Source organism: Nannobrachium achirus (genome assembly GCF_963921795.1).
Source record: "Nannobrachium achirus genome assembly, chromosome: 20".
NCBI lineage: Eukaryota > Metazoa > Chordata > Actinopteri > Myctophiformes > Myctophidae > Nannobrachium > Nannobrachium achirus.
The window spans coordinates 19,701,006-19,724,554 of NC_137827.1; the positions used below are offsets into that span (position 1 = coordinate 19,701,006).

General features: G+C 41.9%; 1 protein-coding gene across 1 annotated transcript in view; it reads right to left on the reverse strand.

Annotated features, from left to right (window-relative positions):
• LOC308305985 (ryanodine receptor 3) overlaps nt 1-23,549 on the reverse strand; it is a gene marked incomplete at its 5' end in the record, with an annotated part of 342,849 nt that overhangs the window by 119,804 nt on the left and 199,496 nt on the right. The window contains 7 exons of the mRNA XM_080750884.1: nt 9,240-9,409; nt 12,732-12,852; nt 13,501-13,609; nt 14,448-14,634; nt 17,010-17,145; nt 17,743-17,846; nt 19,134-19,263. Coding sequence (XP_080607010.1) covers nt 9,240-9,409; nt 12,732-12,852; nt 13,501-13,609; nt 14,448-14,634; nt 17,010-17,145; nt 17,743-17,846; nt 19,134-19,263 — 957 coding nt within the window. The remainder of the gene's footprint in view (nt 1-9,239; nt 9,410-12,731; nt 12,853-13,500; nt 13,610-14,447; nt 14,635-17,009; nt 17,146-17,742; nt 17,847-19,133; nt 19,264-23,549) is intronic.

Below are 23,549 nucleotides of genomic sequence, written 5' to 3' on the forward strand. Positions count from 1 at the left end.
ACCAATATCGTCCATGTATCGTATCGTCAACCATGTATTGTGATGTGTATCGTATCCCTATTAAATGTCGTTACACCCCTGTTGCCATACCTTAGCAACAGGCGTGATGAATTTATTTTAAGAAGTACATTTTATTTTTTCCCCTGTAGCCAAGGTATGGCAGCTGCCATACCTTGCCATACCCAATTGACTCCTCTGAGGTCAAGGGTCACGCAGTGCCGCGGTTGTTGTTACACCTTTGACATAATAGATTGCACCTCCTAGTCCAAAATGACAGATTGGGTCTTTATGATTTTTCTGTAAATAACAAAAATATGATCTTGTATGGTACAGAAACAAACACCCATCCAAACAAAATAATGCTGGGTCAATTAGCCGTTTTCACGGCAAAACACAAATATTTTACTGTAATAGTAATAATAAAAATAATAAATAATAATAGCTTGATGAATTTATATAGCGTTTTTTCATGAACCCAAGGACGCATTACATACAGTAAAAAACAATGAACAACCAGCAAACAAACAGCCAAACAAAACAACAAATCAACTATTTGCCGCAAGCTTGAGAGAATAGGTGTCTTTTAATATTAGTATATTATTCTCTGCCTGGTCCAACTCGTTGTCTCCCCACTCTGTATTTCAACAGGTATCTCTAAAAACGGATGGGTATGTGGAGGTGGGTGAGGCTTTCTCCTCAAAGAGCAAGCAGTTTCCCAATTGAATCATGCTGCAACATCATGAAACGTCATGGAAATTGTTGGTCATGGGCCTCATGGCCCATGGGGCACAGAAAGGAACTGATTCACTTTTCCCACGACTGAGGTGAGGTGAAACTTTAGGTGTAGCTTTTCAAAGAAAAAAGAATAAAAACTTCTGAATGAATTTGCTAAACACCATGAATCTTTGTATGCAAGCATCTGCGGACATGAGAGGCAACCGCTACATTCGTCCTATTGCCTTTGTACCTGGCCTCGCTTTTTGATCCAAAAGGCACACATTAGATATCTCTCCTAACTCCAAAATGTTCATTTTTGGTAAAATGAGCTCAAGTGGAGTTAGGAGGTTTTGACCGAAGGGCTTTTTACTACTTTTCGTTGGTTCAATGTTATTTGAACCAACACACAGACGTAAAGGGTGTTCAGTAGCACATATTTATGAAAAAAAAAGAGCGGGCCAATTGGGTAGGAGTTTGCTGGTTTGGCGAGAGACAGCCGCTGGCCGCCGCGTCCACGTCCATGGACGCGACCGTGGACGCGTCCATGGACGCGGCCGCGAAAAAAACGTCCGTGGACGCGAGGCCGCGTCCACGGACGCAAACGGCCGGCCGTCCCGGCCGTGGACGCGACCGTGGACGCGGCCGTGGACGCAGACGGCCGGGGACGCGGCCGTGGACGCGGCCGTGGACGAGGCCGCGGCCGTGGACGCAAACGGCCGGCCGTGGACGCAAACGGCCGGCCGTGGACGGGTCCATGGACGAGGTCGCGAAAAAAAGGCAGCGAAAAAGAAAAAAAAAGGTGTCTATTGTATGTATTTTTTGATGGAGAATTCAAATATGACCTTCTTTTTTGCATAGGACAACTCTAACCTGCATCAATTGGTATTTTATAATTGCCAATTGTACCCTATCCATCTAAAAAACAAATTGGATGTCTATTGTATGTATTTTTTGATGGAGAATTCAAATATTACCTTCTTTTTGGGATAGGACAACTCTAACCTGCATCAATTGGTATTTTATAATTGCCAATTGTACCCTATCCATCTCAAAAACAAATTGGATGTCTATTGTATGTATTTTTTGATGGGGAATTCAAATGTTACCTTCTTTTTTAGATATGACAACTCTGACCTGCATCAATTGGTGCATCAACCTACTTACTATCTATCTATCTATCTATCTATCTATCTATCTATCTATCTATCTATCTATCCATCTATCCATCTATCTATCCATCTATTTATTTATACTTCACCTTTAGTCCAGAAGAGAGTTCAGCCTCAGGAACTTGCACACATGGAACTGTGTCATGACTGTGTCATGGAGCTAAAACAGAGCCATGTTAAATACTCACAATGACTCTGATGGACCAATCAGGGTGGTGGTGGGGGGAGGGATCAACAATAGACAGAAACTGGATAATGCTTTGTTAACTGTCCCACCTAAGTCCCTGCTAGTCTGAACAAACATCACCTTCCCTCTCATAACACTACTACTACTACATTTATATAAAGCTGCTCTTGCATTTGAATTCAAGTCTGACACAAGTTAAGGTTAACTTAGGTAGTATTTCATTTTGCTGGCTTTTAGGGTCTGTGTGAGTGTGTAGGCTCACAAATTATTATAATTGTCATTAAGTGACTCTGAGATCTATCCATCCATCCATCCACCCATCCATCCATCCATCCATCCATTTATTTATACTTACTGTTTACATTTTCTATAAATATTTATTTCTATATAAAACTCAGTTGTGTGGAGTTATTGTGTGCCTTTTCTTGTTGCTAAAGAGTCCATTTGTTCACTAGACATTAAGTCAAGGTTACTATTTTGAGTTGAAGCTAAGTGTTTTATTGCTTTGTGGTTTAACATGATTTAAAAGGCAAATTCATTGTTATGGTTACTTTAGAAGACTGCTTTTGCATTCATGAGTTAAGAGAGCCAAGCTAATTCAAAGAGTTAGGTTAAAGGAACACAAAACATGACCTAACTCACAGCTGCCATTGGACAGACAGTTACAACATACTCTTATCTTTCACAGAACAGACAATTATCATTTATTTGATCTATTTGAGACTATGTAGCTGCTCTAGGGGAAATAGAGCATTATATCAGCCTATTCAATTGATAATGACCAATGGGTGCCAGTTTCTAAGTAGTTAAAGCATATTAACATAACAATATATGTGGCCTAGACATGGACATTGCCCAATCAACTCGTAATCTACAGAAATGTCCACCACATCACACAGTATAAAACCTAGTAGGCTTAGTGGATTACCTATGTTAAATCATGTCAGGTTAGTTTGGTTCAAGATTCAAGTATAATAATTTATGAGACAAAAATGTAAACAGCACAAATGTACAATCACATCTAGGCTAGAATGATAACATAAAGTCCTGACTACTCCTTGTTATTGTGGTCCTAAATACTACAATGATTAGTTTGGATGCATTGCTTCTATCATGTCCAATTAAAAATAAATACATTACATACATACAGAAATCTGCCTTCTCCTGTATTGTATTAGTGACATTCATTATAAATAGTAAAATAACAGGACAGAGCAAAAAAGGCCTCTGTTGTGTCTTTATCTGATCACATGCAATCAGACACTCACACTGCACAGCAATACTTTATTACAGGCTCAAGGCCCACAGGGTAAGAAGACCATACATTACAAAGATAATAATTAAAAAAACAACAACAGAGTACATTCACCAAGCCCCAACAGAGCTAAAAAGGCACTCATGCCAGTGGCCTCTAACGGTAGACATGTACCTGACAGAGTTTTCCCCACATTGGTTACAGATATAAGGTTTCTCTCCGGTGTGAATTTGTTGGTGTATTTTGATATGTTCCAGTCTAGGAAAGCTCTTTCCACACTGGTCACAGCAATAAGGTTTCTTTCCAGTGTGATTTTTCTGGTGTGCTTTGAGATGATGAATATCACTGAACCTTTTCTCACACTGGACACAGCAGTATATGGCTTCTCACCAGTGTGGATTTTCAGGTGTCTTTTCAGAGCCGTCTTCAGAGTGAACCTTTTCCCACATTGGTGACAGCAGTAAGGTCTCTCTCAAGTGTGAATCTTCTTGTGTTGTACGAGGCTAGATTTTACAGTGAAACGTTTGCCACAGTGTTCACAGCAGTAAGGCTTTTCTTCGGTGTGAAATCTCTGGTGTACTTTCAGAGCAGCCGTTAAACTGAACTTTTCCCCACATTGGACACAGCTGTACGGTTTCTCTCCTGTGTGAATTCGTTCATGTATTTTGAGATAAGACAATCGAGTAAAGCTTTTCCCACACTGGTCACAGCAATAGGGCTTCTCTCTAGTGTGAATTCTCTGGTGTTCTTTTAAAATCCCCTTTTGAACAAATCTTTTCCCACACTGGTCACAACAATAAGGTTTCTCTCCAGTATGTGAACGCTTATGATCTTTTAATTGTCCAGGCGAGCAAAATACTTCCCACATTGTTCACAGCTGAATGGCTTCACTCCGGTATGAATTCTCTGGTCTACTTTGAGATAATAAATTGAGCTGAAGGCTTTTTCCACATTGGTCACAACAGTACTGTCTTGGTTTAACTGAGGACAGCACAGGACAGGGAGAGAAAACACACACCTGATAAGAGCCAGATTCACACATTGATCAGCATTTAAAGTAACATCATCATTATTATTGTTGAGTCTGAAAAGAACAATACAATGTGATAGATCTTTACACATCTGACCCATAACATTATTAGCAATTCACATGGTTACTATAATAGGTGAGTCTTCTAGCTTTAAAAAAAAATATATGTCATTAATTATTTCTCTTACTAAGTGGAACATCCCACTTCTTAATTGTATATTATTTGGAAAGGGTTGAGTAGCAAAATGTTTGCCATAAATTCAATGCTGAGTTGCATTTGTTTTCCTACATTTCCCCTTCAATGTATTATTACAATGTATTTACTATTTCTTACTTAGGTCTACTTAACTTTGTATTTTTACATTATTATATTGATCAACATTAACACATAGTGTGTGTTAGGTTAGGTTAGTTGCAGAGGCCTTTTTTGCAGAGGCCTTTTTTGCTCTGTCCTGTTATTTTACTATTTATAATGAATGTCACTAATACAATACAGGAGAAGGCAGATTTCTGTATATGTAATGTATTTATTTTTAATTGGACATGATAGAAGCAATGCATCCAAACTAATCATTGTAGTATTTAGGACCACAATAACAAGGAGTAGTCAGGACTTTATGTTATCATTCTAGCCTAGATGTGATTGTACATTTGTGCACATTTTTGGCTCATAAATTATTATACTTGAACCTTGAACCAAACTAACCTGACATGATTTAACATAGGTAATCCACTAAGCCTACTAGGTTTTATACTGTGTGATGTGGTGGACATTTCTGTAGATTACGAGTTGATTGGGCAATATCCATGTCTAGGCCACATATATTGTTATGTTAATATGCTTTAACTACTTAGAAACTGGCACCCATTGGTCATTATCAATTGAATAGGCTGATATAATGCTCTATTTCCCCTAGAGCAGCTACATAGTCTCAAATAGATAAAATAAATGATAATTGTCTGTTCTGTGAAAGATAAGAGTATGTTGTAACTGTCTGTCCAATGGCAGCTGTGAGTTAGGTCATGTTTTGTGTTCCTTTAACCTAACTCTTTGAATTAGCTTGGCTCTCTTAACTCATGAATGCAACAGCAGTCTTCTAAAGTAACCATAACAATGAATTTGCCTTTTAAATCATGTTAAACCACAAAGCAATAAAACACTTAGCTTCAACTCAAAATAGTAACCTTGACTTAATGTCTAGTGAACAAATGGACTCTTTAGCAACAAGAAAGGGCACACAATAACTCCACACAACTGAGTTTTATATAGAAATAAATATTTATAGAAAATGTAAACAGTAAGTATAAATAAATAGATGGATGGATGGATGGATGGATGGATAGATCTCAGAGTCACTTAATGACAATTATAATAATTTGTGAGCCTACACACTCACACAGACCCTAAAAGCCAGCGAAATGAAATACTACCTAAGTTAACCTTAACTTGTGTCAGACTTGAATTCAAATGCAAGAGCAGCTTTATATAAATGTAGTAGTAGTAGTGTTATGAGAGGGAAGGTGATGTTTGTTCAGACTAGCAGGGACTTAGGTGGGACAGTTAACAAAGCATTATCCAGTTTCTGTCTATTGTTGATCCCTCCCCCCACCACCACCCTGATTGGTCCATCAGAGTCATTGTGAGTATTTAACATAGCTCTGTTTTAGCTCCATGACACAGTCATGACACAGTTCCATGTGTGCAAGTTCCTGAGGCTGAACTCTCTTCTGGACTAAAGGTGAAGTATAGATAGATAGATAGATAGATAGATAGATAGATAGATAGATAGATAGATAGATAGATAGATAGATAGATAGATAGATAGATAGATAGATAGATAGATAGATAGATAGATAGATAGACAGACAGACAGACAGACAGATAGATAGATAGATAGATAGTAAGTAGGTTGATGCACCAATTGATTTAGGTTAGAGTTGTCATATCTAAAAAAGAAGGTAACATTTGAATTCCCCATCAAAAAATACATACAATAGACATCCAATTTGTTTTTGATATGGATAGGGTACAATTGGCAATTATAAAATACCAATTGATGCAGGTTAGAGTTGTCCTATCCCAAAAAGAAATTAATATTTGAATTCTCCATCAAAAAATACATACAATAGACATCCAATTTGTTTTTTAGATGGATGGGGTACAATTGGCAATTATAAAATACCAATTGATGCAGGTTAGAGTTGTCCTATGCAAAAAAGAAGGTCATATTTGAAATCTCCATCAAAAAATACATACAATAGCCACCTTTTTTTTTCTTTTTCGCTGCCTTTTCTTCGCGGCCTCGTCCATGGACCCGTCCACGGCCGGCCGTTTGCGTCCACGGCCGGCCGTTTGCGTCCACGGCCGCGGCCTCGTCCACGGCCGCGTCCACGGCCGCGTCCCCGGCCGTCTGCGTCCACGGCCGCGTCCACGGCCGGGACGGCCGGCCGTTTGCGTCCATGGACGCGGCCTCGAGTCCACGGACGTTTTTTTCGCGGCCGCGTCCATGGACGCGTCCACGGCCGCGTCCATGGACGTGGACGCGGCGGCCAACGGCTCTTGCTGGGTTTGGCAGAAAGTGACGAGTTAGGAGGTTTTGTCCCAAGCACTTTTTTCCATTGGTTCAATATTATTTTAACCAACACTCAGATGTAAAGGGTCTTCAATAGCCCTGATTTATGCCAAAAAATCTAAAACCACAAAAATGGAGTTAAGATGTTTTGGCCAGACAGTGATGATACTGGCTGACGTATGAACAGTGAACCAGGAAAGTCTGCCTTCATTTATTATTTACTATCCTACCTTCAGGATAGGACAGACTTCGACTGGGTGCTTAGGGTGCTTCTTGAGGACACACTACACAATAAATACAGTAGTGACTGCCTCCGTTTCATGTAACACTATATTTATTTGCATCTGTGACGAACTGTGGTTTAAATGTTTGTTATTGTTCTTTCATTATACAGTGTATTGTGTTTTATATTCTGTGATCGGGGCGTCCCTGAAAAAGAGAGCAATGGGGTTCCCTGAATAAATAAAGGGAAACGAAAAGAAAGAAACAACTGCATCACAACTCGATGTGTCGTGAGCTTTTAACGATTATGACTTTTTTGGGACAATTTCTGACTATACTGACAAGCCCAGTAGCCCAAAGCTGAAAGTGGCAAATCTAGCCACTATAAACCCTGCTGTTCCCTGTCTCCACTGCCAGGGCCAAAGCTACAGTATCGTCGTTGTCGGGTGGAAACCTTGTATGTCCAAAACCATTTGTTTTTTAAAAAACGATTCAAACTAGTGAAAACAGCCAATCTACAAGCACACAACGCCTCGTGGCTATTTTCACTAGTTTTGTGCAGTCTTGTATGATTGATGAATTAATTTACGGAAGAACATACTATTTTGAAACTTGGAGATACAAGGTTTCTGCCAGAAGTGACGGTATGCTACCTCATTTCTGTCTTGGCTCCCTAGTCTCTCTATTTCTGAATCCCATCTCAGATTCAGTTCCGCTTGCCTTCAGTGTGTTTGACCTTTTTTTATTTATTTTTGCCGTTTGGATTCTCGCCTGCTCCCTTGGCATCATTCTGTGTTGGACTGTTTTGACCCCTGCAGGCCTCACTACCATCCAAGCCGTGTCTGTTCGTGTTACTAAAACTCCTCACTTGAACCAGTGTTTATTTTGACAGCAAGTTTTGGTGTGGTTATAGTCATAGTCTTTTGAATATATCATATCATATGATTTTTGTCGTCTTAATCTATAGCTGATTTTGTCAACTAAAATGTATGTTGGCGGGCCTTGATGGCGTTCGGATTGCCTGATTTTACACTTGGATGCATGCTGAAAATAGCCAATCCACAAGCTCACAACGCGCGACACATTGTGAGCTTGACGATTTGCTACTTTCAGAGCGCAACACCCGAGCCCGCAACCAAGAAAAGACTTGTCTTTAGTTCTTCTGGTCCACTTCTCCACTAGTACCTCCCTAACATGTTCGTCTAGTTTTTATTAGTTGACGAAATTGTCCACATATTTAGTCTTAGTTTTAGTCATCATAGCTTAGTTTTTATTACGTTTTTATTTTGTTTTTGTCAGTGAAAAAGGGTAATCGACGAAAATGTTTCATCACAGTGTTAGCCGACGAAATGAACACTGTCTTGAACCTGCTCGACCGTCTGCTCTACTCGGGTGCTTCCCCTGTGTTTTGCTACACCACGTTGGTATTCCCCATGACAAGCCCGTTAACAGCATGTGAATCAGCGCGGCCTTTGATTCGCTAATGGCATGGATCAAATTAGTGCCTCAGCGTGGATCAAAGTTCTTCTTTGCCTGACGGCAGTCAGTGTGTAGGTTGCTGGTGGTCGAAGGGGGCTTCTTAGATGTTGTCATATTAACACTGTCTGTCAGTGTCTCATAGAGACAGAGACGGAGCCGGGGGGCATAGAGGACCCCCCTACAGAAAATGGAGCCATGGGCTCTCCTCCATGCCCTACCGTGGCTGAGGTTGATCCCTGACAGCACTTCTGCACACAACCCAACACCTAAACCTCCACATCAGAGGAAAGCCTGGTATTCGTTTACAACAGGCCGTTTAATCCGGTCAAGGCGTGGCCTAAACTGGAAACGAGCAGAAGAAGTGGCGTCGCTGTGTTTTGGTACCCCCTGTTTGTTTCCACAATCCCTATTTAAATGCTAGTGAAGAGTAGTCTTGCCAGTCGCTACGAGTTGGACTAAAAGATGGATACACCAAACAAACCTTTTCCAAAATAAGCAAAACTACGCTGCATCAAGTATTAGGTACAATAGGTAGTCCCTAAAATTATGCCCTTGAGCAAGGTGGCACTTCACAATGCATGCTCACTAGCGAGTGGTCCTGCCTTACCGTGTCCAGCGAGGTGGAGGCCCTGAGGTCAGGCAGAAAGCCCACCTCCAGCAGGTGCAGCAGAAAGCTCTGGTCCTCGATGCCATACACCCTGTCCAGGAACAGCACCATGGGGGCCTTGTGGTCCGGGCAGAAACTGGCAGACATGTCTGGCTCCGTCACTGAGCCGTCTGGAAGTGACAGAGACACGTGAAGATACAGATGTGTGCCATTTCAGAACTTCACATGTCCTGCCTTTGGCAAGACAGTAGATTTCCAGGGGATTGGCAGAACACTGAGCTTGTAAATCAGCTATTTTTTTGCTATTTGTATGACCTTCTCTAACCTCGAAGTGTGCCATGGCATTGGTCCGAAGGTTCATTAGTCCGAAGGTTCATTAGTCCGAATTTGTTAAGAATACTATGCCTAACTCTAACCCTAACCCTAACCTTAACCTCAGTAACCCTAAATAAATTCGGACTAATGAACCTTCGGACTAATGAACCTTCGGACTTATGGGCAGTCCCCATTTAAGAAGGTGGATTCTGCTTTTCGATGGAAATGGAGTGGTTTCTTTCCATTCGCGAGTCTCTGCAAAAATACGCTCCATTCTCCATAAAAATTAGAAAGGCAAAACAGGGAAAGAAATAAGTTGAAACGGCAAATCTGAAGACAATCATTTCTTTTCAATAAAAAAATCACACAAATAACACAAAACAAACACGGAAACAAAAATAAAATAATAAATGAATATGTAAATACATAATAATTACATATGTGAGAAAGTATCCAGAATACTTCTGGCTGCACTCTACTTCGGTGCTTCAGGGATCATTCACAGACTGCAGAGTGTGAACGCCACGTCAAATGACGAACATGCTCGCCATAGAGTTAATAGGAAAGGACACTAGGAAATACCTCTTAATTTTGCACCTTTGGCATGGAATGAGACCATCTAGATACCCTGGTTTCATGTGGTGAATTTAAGTCATAGAGCATCATAATGCTCTGTAGATGTTCTGGGTTCCATTTGAATTATTATACTGTTACATAATTATTATAATCAAGAGTGGTACAATATGTACTGTAGCCTAATGTATGTTCTAACAGTGTGGTTTTGGTTTAAGTGTAATGTGCTGGACTGCAATGTCTAGTATTGCTGCCATCTTGACCTGGTCTCCCTTGTAAAAGAGATCTCGACTGGACTTGCAGTTTAAATAGATTAGAAATGAAATAATACATTTTTTATATAACTGTATTTCACCACCAGATAACCACTTTCATCATTTTAGGATATAGTGTAATTGAAAATGTGCGGCCGTGCGGTGGAATTCACTGAGTGAATTCAGTATGATGCCAAGTCTGGTGCCATCAGGGGCGTCATGTATATTCATTAAACAGCTCTGGGATGGTGGGCTTTCTGCTGGGATGAAATTCAATATGATCCGCACTCAGGAAAAATGTTCATCTCTCTTTTATTATTTATACATCTTTTAAAACAACATGATGTCTATTTGGCGTGCAGCCAAATGCTTTGGCTTCTGCCTGTGGCTTCTGCCTTGGATGGTCTACATTCCCCATCCACTACTACTACTATTACTACTACTACTATTGCTACTACTGGGAAGTGCTCCCCCCACATCAGACATACAGTAAATTATTTCGATTTGGTTATTATTATTTTTGGAATTTTCTGACAAACCGGTTTTGTTTTTTAATTAGCCCTTATTTTACTGTTAATGCAAATTTTGTTCTCTAAGTTTGTATTTTTTTTAACTAACATTGATCATATAACACTGTACTGCATTTTATGATTTGTATTGTGATGTTTTTTTTGCCCGGCCCCCCGGATGATTAGTCTCTACTACGGTGTAGACTAATGAGGATAAGCAAAACAACTACTAGCCTCATTCTCCTGGATGCTACTGTAAGCTCTCACTCACCCTCAGTAACTCCCCATAACCCCCCCCCCCCCCCCCCATAAAGACACTTGTCTTTAACGTGTGTTTTCTTTAATACTGCAAAGATCATGTTGCATTTCACAGGGGTCTCTTTGCTGCATGGAATGATCCAACTCTGAGTTGATCTACCAGAAAAGCCCATTCGTTTTTGGTACTTTGTGGCTTTCTGCCCGGAGCCGCGGCTCACTGCATCTTGCTGCCGGCGTGGTCGGCTGAGCACGGCAGCAGGTAGGGTGAGCGGCACAGGTGGAAAGTAACTACAGTAAGTACATTTACTGTATGTACATTTTTTGTACTGTACATTTTTTTTTACTTGGAGTTTACTGGAGTTATTTACAATTTTCTTTACTTTTATTTCTACTCCACTAAATCTTAGAGAGACACATATTGAACTTTCGTACAATTATTTGAACACTTTATTTTCTAGTTATTTTAGATAGGCCTATATAAATTGTTATAGTATAAAAAATACATTAACTATTTGAAAAAATGCTATTTTCAAACAGTTTAGTACTTTTACTTTTGGTACTTTAAGTATATTTTGATGCCAATACTTTTGTGTAGTATTGTGTAGTATTTCGACAGTATTTCTTTTACTTACAGTAAGTAAAAATATCTGAGTGTTTCTTCCACCATTGGCGAGCGGCTGCATTCACAGTAGCGAGTGTCGCCGGGCCAGCCGCACTCATGCAGCTCAATCAATAAGAGCAGAACACCCCGCAATAGAAATTATCTGGCTTATACACAGAGCTGTGGCCGAGTACAAAGGCTGCGCTGATTAAAAAGGCACGAGCTGTGATACGAAATCAATACTCTCTCCCGTCTTCACTTTGAAGGTTTGGATTTTTTCAGTAGCTGTTGTACTTTCGCAGAGAACGAGAGCTGACCTTGAGAGTGATACGGTCCGGTCCATCACTTGGCTTGATGGGCCGGTGGATAAAGTACACGTCAGGGACGTGCTGGGCCCCTGATTCAGCCCGGGAAGTTGGAGAGGCCCTCATTGCGCGCTATAGAGAGAAATCTCTCACTAGAGAGAAATCTCTCTCTATAGCGCTGCTGCTACTCAAAGATTTGTCATTTCAGATCATGACAAGTGACAAGCCAGTGGGCCAATTACATGAGTAATATTTCGTCATTGTCGGGTGGAAAACTTGTATGTCCAAAACCATTTAAAAAATGATTTAAACTAGTGAAAACAGCCGATCTGCAAGCACACAACGCCTCGCACAGCGAGGCGTTGTGTGCTTGTAGATCTGCTGTTTTCACTACTTTTGTGCGACAGCCTTGTATGATGAAGCAGGGCTTTGCTTTGCGAAAAAATGTACACATTTGAAACTTGGAGATACGAGGTATCTGCCCGACAGTTGGCCGCCCAGCCCCCAAAATGGAACGAAGGTCGACATTTTATCTTAATTTCTTTTCCTAATGGCCAGCCTGGACCGGCCGGGAATGAACCGGCCGTTCGGGAGTTGTCCCGCTTTTCCCAAAGGCCAGCACGTCCCTGGTACACGTCATGCGTTTACAACTGTCCAAATAGATCAGAGTGGAATACCTTTGTTGATGAGTGGCATTCTGAGGGGTATGCTGATGATTCCCACCAGATCTTCAGTGGGCACCAGTGAGCGCAGGATGGCACGGATACGCAGGGCTTCTCCTTTCCCTTTGTTGATCAGCTGATGGGGAACGAGACGGGAGAAATGGAAGGACAGGACATTTTACAATTTACAATCTATTACAATTTAGGCGTTTGGCAGACGCTGTTAATCTAGAGCGAATTACAATAAGCAAGGACAACGCAGCGGCATAATACATCAACAGTAATACATCAAATGGATACAAATAGTAACCCCAAAAAACGTAAAGGGTTAGGGGAGAACCACCCATTTTCACTATTGAACTATGTCATTAATAATCCTATATTGAGTAGTTATGTGGAAATAAGAAAAACGTCCCCCCTTTCTGTGTTGCCTAGAACTGGAGGATTGATTTGGGGGGTTTGTATTGCAAAGTACACCCAGATGTTGTCATCGCAATGTACTTTGCAATACAAACTCCAAAATCAATCCTCCAGTTTTAGGCAACACAGAATGGGGGCGACTTTTTTCTTATTTCCACATAACTCAAAGGTATATTGATGACATAGTTCAATATTGAAACTGGGTGGTTCTCCCCTTTAAGTAGACCAGGAACATATTCAATAAGCAAGTGCTACAGTAGGATATGTGGTGAAGATGATGATGATGATGATGATGATGATGGTGATGATGATGATGATGATGATGATGATGATGATGATGTTGTTGATGATAGTCAGAACGTACATGCATCTCTGGTGCGCAGCGCCCCAGCAGGTCAATGAGGGCAGAGTAGAAGGACATGATGGCGTTGCCCATGTGGACCACCTCTTCCTCATCATCCAGGTCGACAGACCTGCCAGCACAACCGTTCACAACAGCATGGTAAGCATCAGTGGCTATGTTTTACAACAATGACATTATGCAGTAAATAGAGTACTGTATATTCATACACCCTCTGAGTTAAAGGAGAATTATGTGGTAAATTGTGTTTTTTTACCTAGTGTTGTTGTTATTTTGTTATTTATCTAAAAAAAAAACTGGTACAGATGGGTTTATTTTTAAACCCAATAAGTATTCTTGTAAATTACGGCCGAGCCACTACAGGCTTGTACAACTCACAACGGCAGCCTTGGGGCATAAGCAAATCTGCTTATTTACATCGCTTTAAAATCTACTTTTTCATCTCATTTCCGCCCTCTATACACACACTGTTGCCGTAGCAACAACATTGTACTGCAGGCTTGCATTGTTGTGAATTGGCCATAAAACGATTCAGTCACGTTCTAAATCTCGTCTCGCGAGATTTCAGAATCGTATTGAATCCAATAGGATTTTGAAGTCTCGAGACGAGATTTCGTACGAGGGCGATATACCATTGAGTAACTTCTGCATGTTAGCTCATCAGTGTGTTCATAAAGAGCAGAGAAGTACCAAAAAGGGGATTTAGGAGCGATGTAAATAAGCAGATTTGCTTATGGCCCAAGGCTGCCGTTGCTGTACAAGCCTGTCGCAGCTCGGCCGAAATGGACAAGAATGCTTTTTTGGATTAAAAAAAAAACACTTGGACCAGTTTTTTGGAGACTAAATAATAAGAAAAACTGGTAAAAAAAGCGATTTACCACAGAATTCTCCTTTAAAGTGTTCTAGAATTCAATTCATTTGGTTGGACTCTGATGGGTTTAGCTTCTTACCCTTCGAAGCTGACCCCATATGCAGAGCTGGGGAGGTCCAGAGCGGGGGTCTCCGAGATCTTGATGGCTTCTTTCATGGCGGCCAGTAGGCCATTCCCCCCCTCCCCCCTCAACGCCGGGCCGAAACACTCGGGACGACGGATCAGCAGCTTCACCACCACACTGGAGTTCTCCTCCACGCTCTCACCTGGAACACACACACACACACACACCAGGGGCGTCAATTGGGTATGGCAGGGGTATGCAGCTGCCATATACTATTATAATTATATTCTCCACACTTGTATTCTCCCCATCTTGACAAGATGGTATATTCCCAGGTTCTGCAGGTCATCTGCACAGGTGCGATGCATTTATTGTTAATTGTGGCACGTTTACTAACATGTCAAATTTAGCTGCACTCCAGCCCAAGAAACCGTAGAAACCTGTGTAAAAAACGGACAAAACTCGCTGTGAGCATGTCGATCTGCTATTTTCACAATAGAACCGTGTTATACAAAATGTAATGCCTCTTTTCCAGGAGGACTACCATCTTTGCCACTGACACACACACACACGCGCACACACACACACACACACACACACACACACACACACACACACACACACACACACACACACACACACACACACACACACACACACACACACGCACATGCACACGCACACACACGCACGCATTAATGCACTGACGATAGACTGGTACATTTTATACTCATAAGAGTTTTAAACATTTCTTGATAGAATGTAATTGTAACATTCACACTCACTTCACTTCGCCAGAGTCTAACTATTTTATTTTAGGTTTATCGTTTTTCTTGGATTGGCTGTTCCTGTGTGTTTCACCATGCTGCTGTTGCTGCTACAGTACGACTCCTGAAATTCCCCACGGGGATCAATAAATGTTATCTTATCTTTTTCTGAAATATAACAAACTCCAGACTTCCAATTGCAAAGGAAACTGAGATGGCAGGCAGCAGGGAGGTCTCATTGATGGCTCGTCAAAGCATTGTTATCTCACTGTTGGGAAGCAATATAATGACTAGTGGAAGTGGTACAGACAGGGGCGTCACAAGGGGTAGGAAAGTGGGACTGAGTTACCAGGGCCCAAGGTGGAGGGGCCCTAGTAACTTTAGCTATCGAAAAATAGCAGATATACAAGCTCACAGCGCGGCACCGAGTGCCGCGCTGCGAGCTTGTAGATCTGCTATTTTTGAAAAGTCGTGAAAATGTGCGCAAATCTTTGAATATAATGTATTTTTTAGGTGAACATTTGTAACTCAAATTTTGCTTCTGGGGGTCCCTGGAACTAAATATTTTGAGATGGGGGGTCCTTCACATGAAAAAGTTTGAGCATCACTGACATGGAAACACAGGTTTCTTGGCACACATTTTCACGATTTTTCAAAAATAGCAGATCTACAAGCTCACAGCGCGGCACTCGGTGCCACGCTGTGAGCTTGTATATCTGCTATTTTTCAATAGTTAACATTCATGGGGGGCCCGCAGTGAATCCTTGTACCCAGGGCCCAGAATTTGGTGTGACGCCCCCATGGGTACAAGAGTTTTTCTCCAATATTCAGTATCCAAGTGAAGAGCAGCTCTTCCCTAAGGTGCTCTAATGCCTTACGGCCAACTCTTCTGCTCTGGGAGGCTATGCCTCCGGCAACTCCATGGAAGGAGAAAGACTGAAGGAGAGGCAAAGTATAGTAGTCTATCTCTCTATACCAGTGGTTCTCAACCTTATTTTGGGGGGTCAGGATGTTGTTTTCTCACTCAACAGTAAACAAACCAACATAATGTTTAAGTGTATAGAGAGGGTATCTGTATAGAGGGTACAGAGTGCATTTCTAAAGTGACAATTTAAGGACTTTTTAATACCTTTAACATTGGCCAAATGGTCAAATATTAGAGGCAGAAATTGTGAAAATACCTGATCTACATGCTCACAGCGTTGTGAGCATGTAGATTGGCTACTTTCACAACAGAACCGTGTTATACAGATGTAATGCCTCAACGCTTAGTGTTCGTCAGGGTGGGGGGTAGGTGGGGTACCCAGGTGAAATGTGATTATTTTGGGAGTCGCGGTCTGAAAAGGTTGAGAACCACGCATCTATACCACTCTTTCCCAAACAATTGGTCGGGACCCATTTGTGGGTCGTGGAAATATTTCTATGGCTCCCTTTGTTTTTTTGTTTCCAACATTTAGTTTTTTAATGATTATTCTTCTAAAATATTTTCATAAAAACATTCCCAAAAAATCTATTTCTCTCATGAACCAAAAACAAAATGCAAGTATCTTTTCAGTAAGAAATTCCATAAATTAGAAAACAAATGTTTAGGAAGTAGTGAAAATAGACGATCTACATTAAGCTTGTAGATAGTTTGGGTCCCGGGCAAAAGTCTAATCTCTCTTTTGGGTCAGAAGCTAAAAAGTTTGGGAACCACTGCTCTATTCCCCCCCATCTCTCAGTCTGTCTCTCTCTCTGTCTGTCTGTCATAATCTCATAGTCTCTCTCTATCTCTCTGTGTATGGAAAAGAGCGAGAAAAAATGGTAATACCATTGACAAACACAGCGAAACGCAGGAAGGAGAGGTAGCGTTCTCCTTCAATGGGGTTCCAGCCGATGTCTGGGTAGCCTTTAGCCAGCAGCATGGGGCAGCTCTGAAGACCACAGCCTGCCAAGTAGGTCACCACCTGCAGGCGTGCAATATCACAGTGTTACATGCTTCTAATGTGGCCTTCATTTATCCTTATCAATTTTAAATGACTTCCAAAAATCTCCCAAGGTACACGGCATAGAGCATAATTGATTTAGACATAACTAGAACATTTAGGACGGGTGAAATTCAAAACTAATAAAGGTTGTTTTTACTCATAAGACAAATGCCGGCTGACAAGGCTGGCCAACAAAACAATTACTAAGTAAAAAACAACAATATGTGTCCAACATTTTTATGACCGAACCATTCTGTTATTGCCATGACAGTCTGTTACCATCTTTTCTTTAAACCTGTTAAAACCGGGAAAGCATCCGTGTCATTTTAGATTTAAGCGTAGGCTATTCAAAAATAGCAGATGTACAAGCTCACAGCGCGTCACTACGTACCGCGCTGCCAGCTTGTACATCTGCTATTTTTGAACATTTTGGAAAAATCTTGAAAGTGTGAGAACTACTGATTTAGAAGGCATTCACGTGAACTAGCCAGCTGGTCTCCTAACACTTTTGAGGACTCAGTATTCTGACACATATTGACAGCTGAATATAAAACAGACTTTAAAGTATCTTCCTACCTTGTCTAGATCAGGTTCCTCCAGTGCCAGTGCCAGACCATTGTTGTCCATCACTGAAGAAGCAGCGACATCCAGGGGGGTGGAACCCCTCATAGCCGGGGAGGCTGCAATACAAAACACATTATACACCAGGGCTCCACTGCAGCCATCGGGCGTTGCGTCAGCGTCAGCGTTCCCTAGTTTTTAATAAATGAGGGTGCTCCATTGCCGACGTAGCGTTGCGTTCGGTGCCGGCGTCGGACGCCCAATTCGCCCGGTTCATTTTTTGACGCCGGCATGACGCTGTCTTTCTAGTGGAGCCCTGGTTTAAAACATGCGGCCCCAGTTCCAACATTCCAGCTGCATGTGAGAATAGAACTGGATTACATTTTAATGCATATCGTCACTGTCGAGCAGAAACCTCGTATCTCCAAGTTTCAAATGTATATGTTTTTTCGTAAAGTAAAGCCCTGTTTCAGCGTAGAAGACTAACGTACAAAACTAGTGAAAATAGCAGATCTACAAGAGGCGTTGTGTGCTTGTAGATCGCCTATTTTCACTAGTTTAAAATACAAAACAAACGGTTTTGGACATACAGAGTTTCCACCCGACAACGACTATATGCAGGCATGGTAGTAGTAGAAGCAGGCTCCACTAAACAGCAGGGGGCAGTGTTGTCACTGATTCTCACTCTCTCAACTAATCTTTTCACATCTGGCCAATAACATTTGAAAAGGGAACGTCTCCACTGCTACTTTGCAGTGGTTAACCGTTAATAAGACTGCAACTGGCTACCTGCAACCGCAATAATGGAATAATACTATTTTGTTTTCATTGCCGTGCGCATCTGCATACTGTAGCTTGAAGTTGAAGACAGTAAGATGTACTGTAATTACATGAGGATTTTAGTATAGTATAGTATAGTATTTTTTTTTTAATATTTTTAATTGTGAACTGTATTTCTATTTTTGTTCTTTAAAGGCCCGCTGACACGCCCAGAAATTATAATAGTATGATACAGTAGGTCACGTGGTCTCTCTGAAAACACTCTGAAATAGTCTGAAACTCATGTCACAGTGTAATCTGCCCCTCGCCCCTCAACAACAGCTGACCAGTACAGTAAGTAGTCTAAATACAGTCAATTCATTTGATTGGCTTATAATTGCGCATTCCCACAATAACATCATAAAAATGTCAACTTATATTTTAAGAAGACTTCTTAAGGTGACAGTAGCCCTTTAAGTGTATTATCATCGTTAATTTTCCTTTTTTTCCCATTCTTCCTGCTTTTTCTTCCTTTTAAAATGTTTTAGGGAAGGAGGGGAGGTTACTAAGATGTGGTCACAAAAGAGCAGCAGAATGTTGTGTGTAGTGCATGGTGAGCAGGCCGTGCAGTGCGGTAGGTACTGTACCCAGGCCCACACTGCTGTTCTCCAGCAGGTAGCTGAGGTGGTCGAACATGGCCTTCTGGTTCTGCCTGCTGATGCGGCAGAAGTAGCAGAGGAAACGGCAGCAGCTGGCCACCATCTTGGGGAAGGCGATCTCCTGCAGGGACCAACACCAAACACACTGTGAGGTTTAAAGGGACTACACCATGAATTTTCATTTTTCCAATTTTTATGTATTTTTTTTGGTGTCCCACCAGCACGTTCTATCCTCACAAAGTCCGATTTCTGACCCTTGTGTCTTTCTCAGTTTATGGGCAGATCTATGTAAGCAGGTCTCAGAACGGACTGTATGATTTTAGATCTGATTGTGACATCACAATCGGGACCTACTGCTACTGCTGTGCTGAATGGGGGTTGGTGAGGGGTGGGCAGGCCTGAGAAGGAGGCAGGAGGAGCTGGGAGAGGGTTGGGGCAGGGTGGGCAGGCCTGCTGAGCAGGAGGTGGGGAGGAGTGTGGGGACAAAACTGGCTCAATAGCGCAGTCCTCCCGCTCAGGAAAAGGTGGTACGGCACTGAAAATGCTCTGAAAGCCAGGCAGAAATGACAGGGGCTCTGTATTCAGGAGTGATAATTTAGCCTCAAACCTTTTGAAAAACGTTTTTGGGACACAAACAATGTTATATAAATTATCTTTAAATGCATAGTATAGAACCTTTAAAGCACTCAACCCATTAAGACCTGAAAAAATACCTAAAAAATGTCTTATAAATCCTAATGGTTTTCTGAAAAACGTATGTTTCTATATCAGTGGTGCTCAAACTTTGAGTGTGACTTCTGAGAAATAATGGTACCGTGTGCTGTAGCTGATTGTTTTGAGTTTGTTATATAACATGTTTAACATGTTTTGTACAGCACAAGGGATGGGACGGTATGTCATATCACGATTATTGTGACAAAATATATCCCGATTTACGATAATCAAAATCCATTATCCTGGGGCGATCGGAAGACATTTGATAGAGAGTGAAACAAAAGACTGTATCAAGTACATATAAGTAGCTTTTACCAATTATAGAAGGTTTAAGTTAAATCTCCACGATACGATTATCGTGAGTGTTTTTTTATCGTGATAAACGATAACATCGCGCATCGTCCCATCCCTATACAGCACTTTGGGTCAACGAGTTGTTTTTAAATGCGCATTATAAATAAATGTGATTTGATTTGAATTGAAGACACTGAACCTATAAATGCTATAAATGCTCCCAATAAGCAGAGTGGTTCCTTGCAGCGTGGCAACCTCTGCCGTCAGTGTCTGCATTGTACACATTAACTGCAGTCTGTTCAGCCTAATGACTGTTTCACTTTCTCCTGGCTTGTTGCTATAAATTCCCCATCAAGCCGCCTTTCCTAATTAATGTCTGAAAAGGCCTGATGGCTCCACACACACACACACACACACACACACACACACACACACACACACACACACACACACACACACACACACACACACACACACACACACACACACACACACACACACACACACACACACACACACACACACCTCTCCACCTGCACCTTCTGCCCCCTCCTATGTACTATGATGCTGTCAGCCCAAGGAGAGAACTGCCTGCTTTTTCAGGGCAAAAACTTGATATTTCAATGGCCGTTGTTTTGAGGTCCCAGTAGTCCGGTTAGGAGTTAGGGTAAGGCAGGGGTCTTCAACGTTTTCAGGCCAAAGATCCCTTAGCCGAGAGAGAGAGATGAAGTAGGGACGCCCAGTCCCAACAACCTTATCATAGATTCCATATAGTTTCATTGTTTGACAGCACAACACATCAGTGTATTTTGGATTCACATTAATGTGGGTTTTCAGATAGGCCTATTTAACCACTTGAACCGTCAGTACTTAATAAACTTGACCTTTCACTCTGTACTTAGTCTGCTCTTCGCCAAAAATAGCCGATCTACAAGCTCACAGAGCTTGTAGATCTGCTATTTTTGGCTAAAGTTCTCAGAATATGAACGCTAGGGTTCAAGTGGTTAATATAAAAAGATTTGGAGGACCCCTTGTAGTAACTCTGAGGACCCCCTAGGGGTCCTGGACCCCCTGTTGAAGATCCCTGGAGTAAGGGTTAGGCTTTGGTTAGCATTCACCGCGTCGGCAGGTTAGCGTTCATTAGCGTCGGCAGGTTAGCCTCGGACTGGGATCTCGGAACAACGGGACATCGAAATATCGATACGTGCCCCTTTTCCAGCACCAATGGGTGCAAGGCTGCAAGCCTTTTTTCTTTTTAGATAAATCCATACTGAACCAAGCATAAAAGGTTACATTATAGACTAGACATACTGTTCCTACGAAACAGTGTGGGCTCGAATGTAACACCATGTATGGGCACAAAGATGGGTACTCCAGCTAGCACCACTCCCAAATGTTTTTCTACCAATTTCCAATTGCACCTCATTGGCTAATGGTAAAAAAAAAGCCTTTATACTGCCGGGGAGAACTTGATAGATAATAAATAAATAATGAAGATAACATACTGGTCTCGTCTTTCAGGCGAGCCCACAATGATATATTTCCACTTCCTGTCAGTCTACTATAATATAATTATTATCATCTGTGATTTGGGATATTGTACTAGTGATATGGCATAAGTCTTATTTGTACTCTGAATTGGCGAGTACACAAAAGTATGTTCTCCGCCTGGGGAGAATCGGTACGGGCAGGTCTGACTTAAAAATAATAACAACTAGAACCACACTCTGTTGAGGTGCCAACTTGCGTCTCACGTTCAGCAATGTGATGCGATATGAGGGGACTGACTTCATAGTAGTGATGTCATAGATGACTTACTAAATAGACTGGCCGCCAATATAAGCAGTAAAATTAAGACTCTTCCTTTTACAGAGGCGGACAGCAAAGTCATTATTAAAAGCAGTTTGCTTTTTGTTTGGATTGTCCAATGTTGAAGTGTACAGTGAAGCTCCGAGTAGCCTCATCTCATGGCCCTATTCAATCTGCTATAGCAGTGGGACACAAAGTGTACTCCTTTGGAGGTTGCTTTATAGAAGGTAGGGAACCTCCAGAAGTCGAGCTCAATGTGTACGTATTCAACACAGTGTCTTTGGGATGGATGAAGTTGCCTCCGGTGACGACTACAGGAGGGGAACGCCCCCGTGAGGTTCCCTGCATGCGCATGTACCACACTGGTGTGCTGATTGAAGATGTCGTCTACATCTGGGGTGGAAAAGGTCATGATAAACGGCTTTGCGACAACATTCTTTATGGATTTGATGTCAAAACCCACAGATGGCTCAATTCTGAGGTTTCTGGCACCGTTCCAGAGGCGAGGTCCTTCCACTCAGCCTGTGCTTTGGGGAAAGTCATGTATGTCTATGGAGGAGTTAACCGGCTGCGTGCATGCACTAATGACATCTACAAGCTGGACACCACCACTATGGTCTGGTCTTTAGTTAAAACCAGAGGCAGTCCACCTCTTGCTTCATCAGGGCACTCTGCCACCATCATCGGGACAAAGATGTTTGTATTTGGTGGAGGGCGGGACGGGTATGAATTCTATACTAGCATCAGAGTGTTTGACACAGAGACCAACAGCTGGCTCAGCCCTCCTTCTGCACAGCTCCGTCCAGAAGGACGCCAGTATCATTCAGCCTTTGCCTACAATGGAGAGCTGTACATATTTGGTGGCGTGACCTGGCATGATCGTGAGATGTGGATGATACGCCTACAAGAAAATGTGTGTAAATTCAGTCCAGAGACCTTCTCCTGGAAGGGGGTTAAGCGCCCCGTGAATTTCTCATTTGAAAAGGGATGCTGTTGCATGGTGGGAGATCGTGTCATCGTCTTCGGTGGATATATAGGAAAATCACCCAATGGTTACCTGCATGTCTTAGACTTTTGTCCTAGTCTTAAGACATTATGCAAGCTAGCCGTTATTCGCGGTCTGTCTTATTCTTTTGTGTATCATCGGAAGCAAACAGAACTCCCACAGGACATAAAATGGGAACTGGCAGTCATGACCGACAATGTCTTACTCTTAGACTTTCCTCCTAGTCTTATGACATTATGCAAACTAGCACTGGAGCAATTAATTCACAGAGCTCTAGAAAGATCACTATGTAGTTACTGTGACACGAATCACTCTTGCAAATGAATTCTGTCTAACCATTTGAATTTCCCCCTTTCAATGGGGAAAATGTATTCACTAAAAGAGTGTTCAATGCAGCCTAGACACTGGCGTCTCAAGTACGGAAAAAGGAAAACTCTAAGGAGCGAATTAGCAATGGAAAACAGTCGGTATCTTCTTCCTCCATGCTTAAAAGGACTATCTCTGCACGAGCCAATTTGCAACAGAGAGGGGGAGAGAGATAGTAAAAGGAGAGTCAGGTGCACCGAGGTCTCTTCCTGATG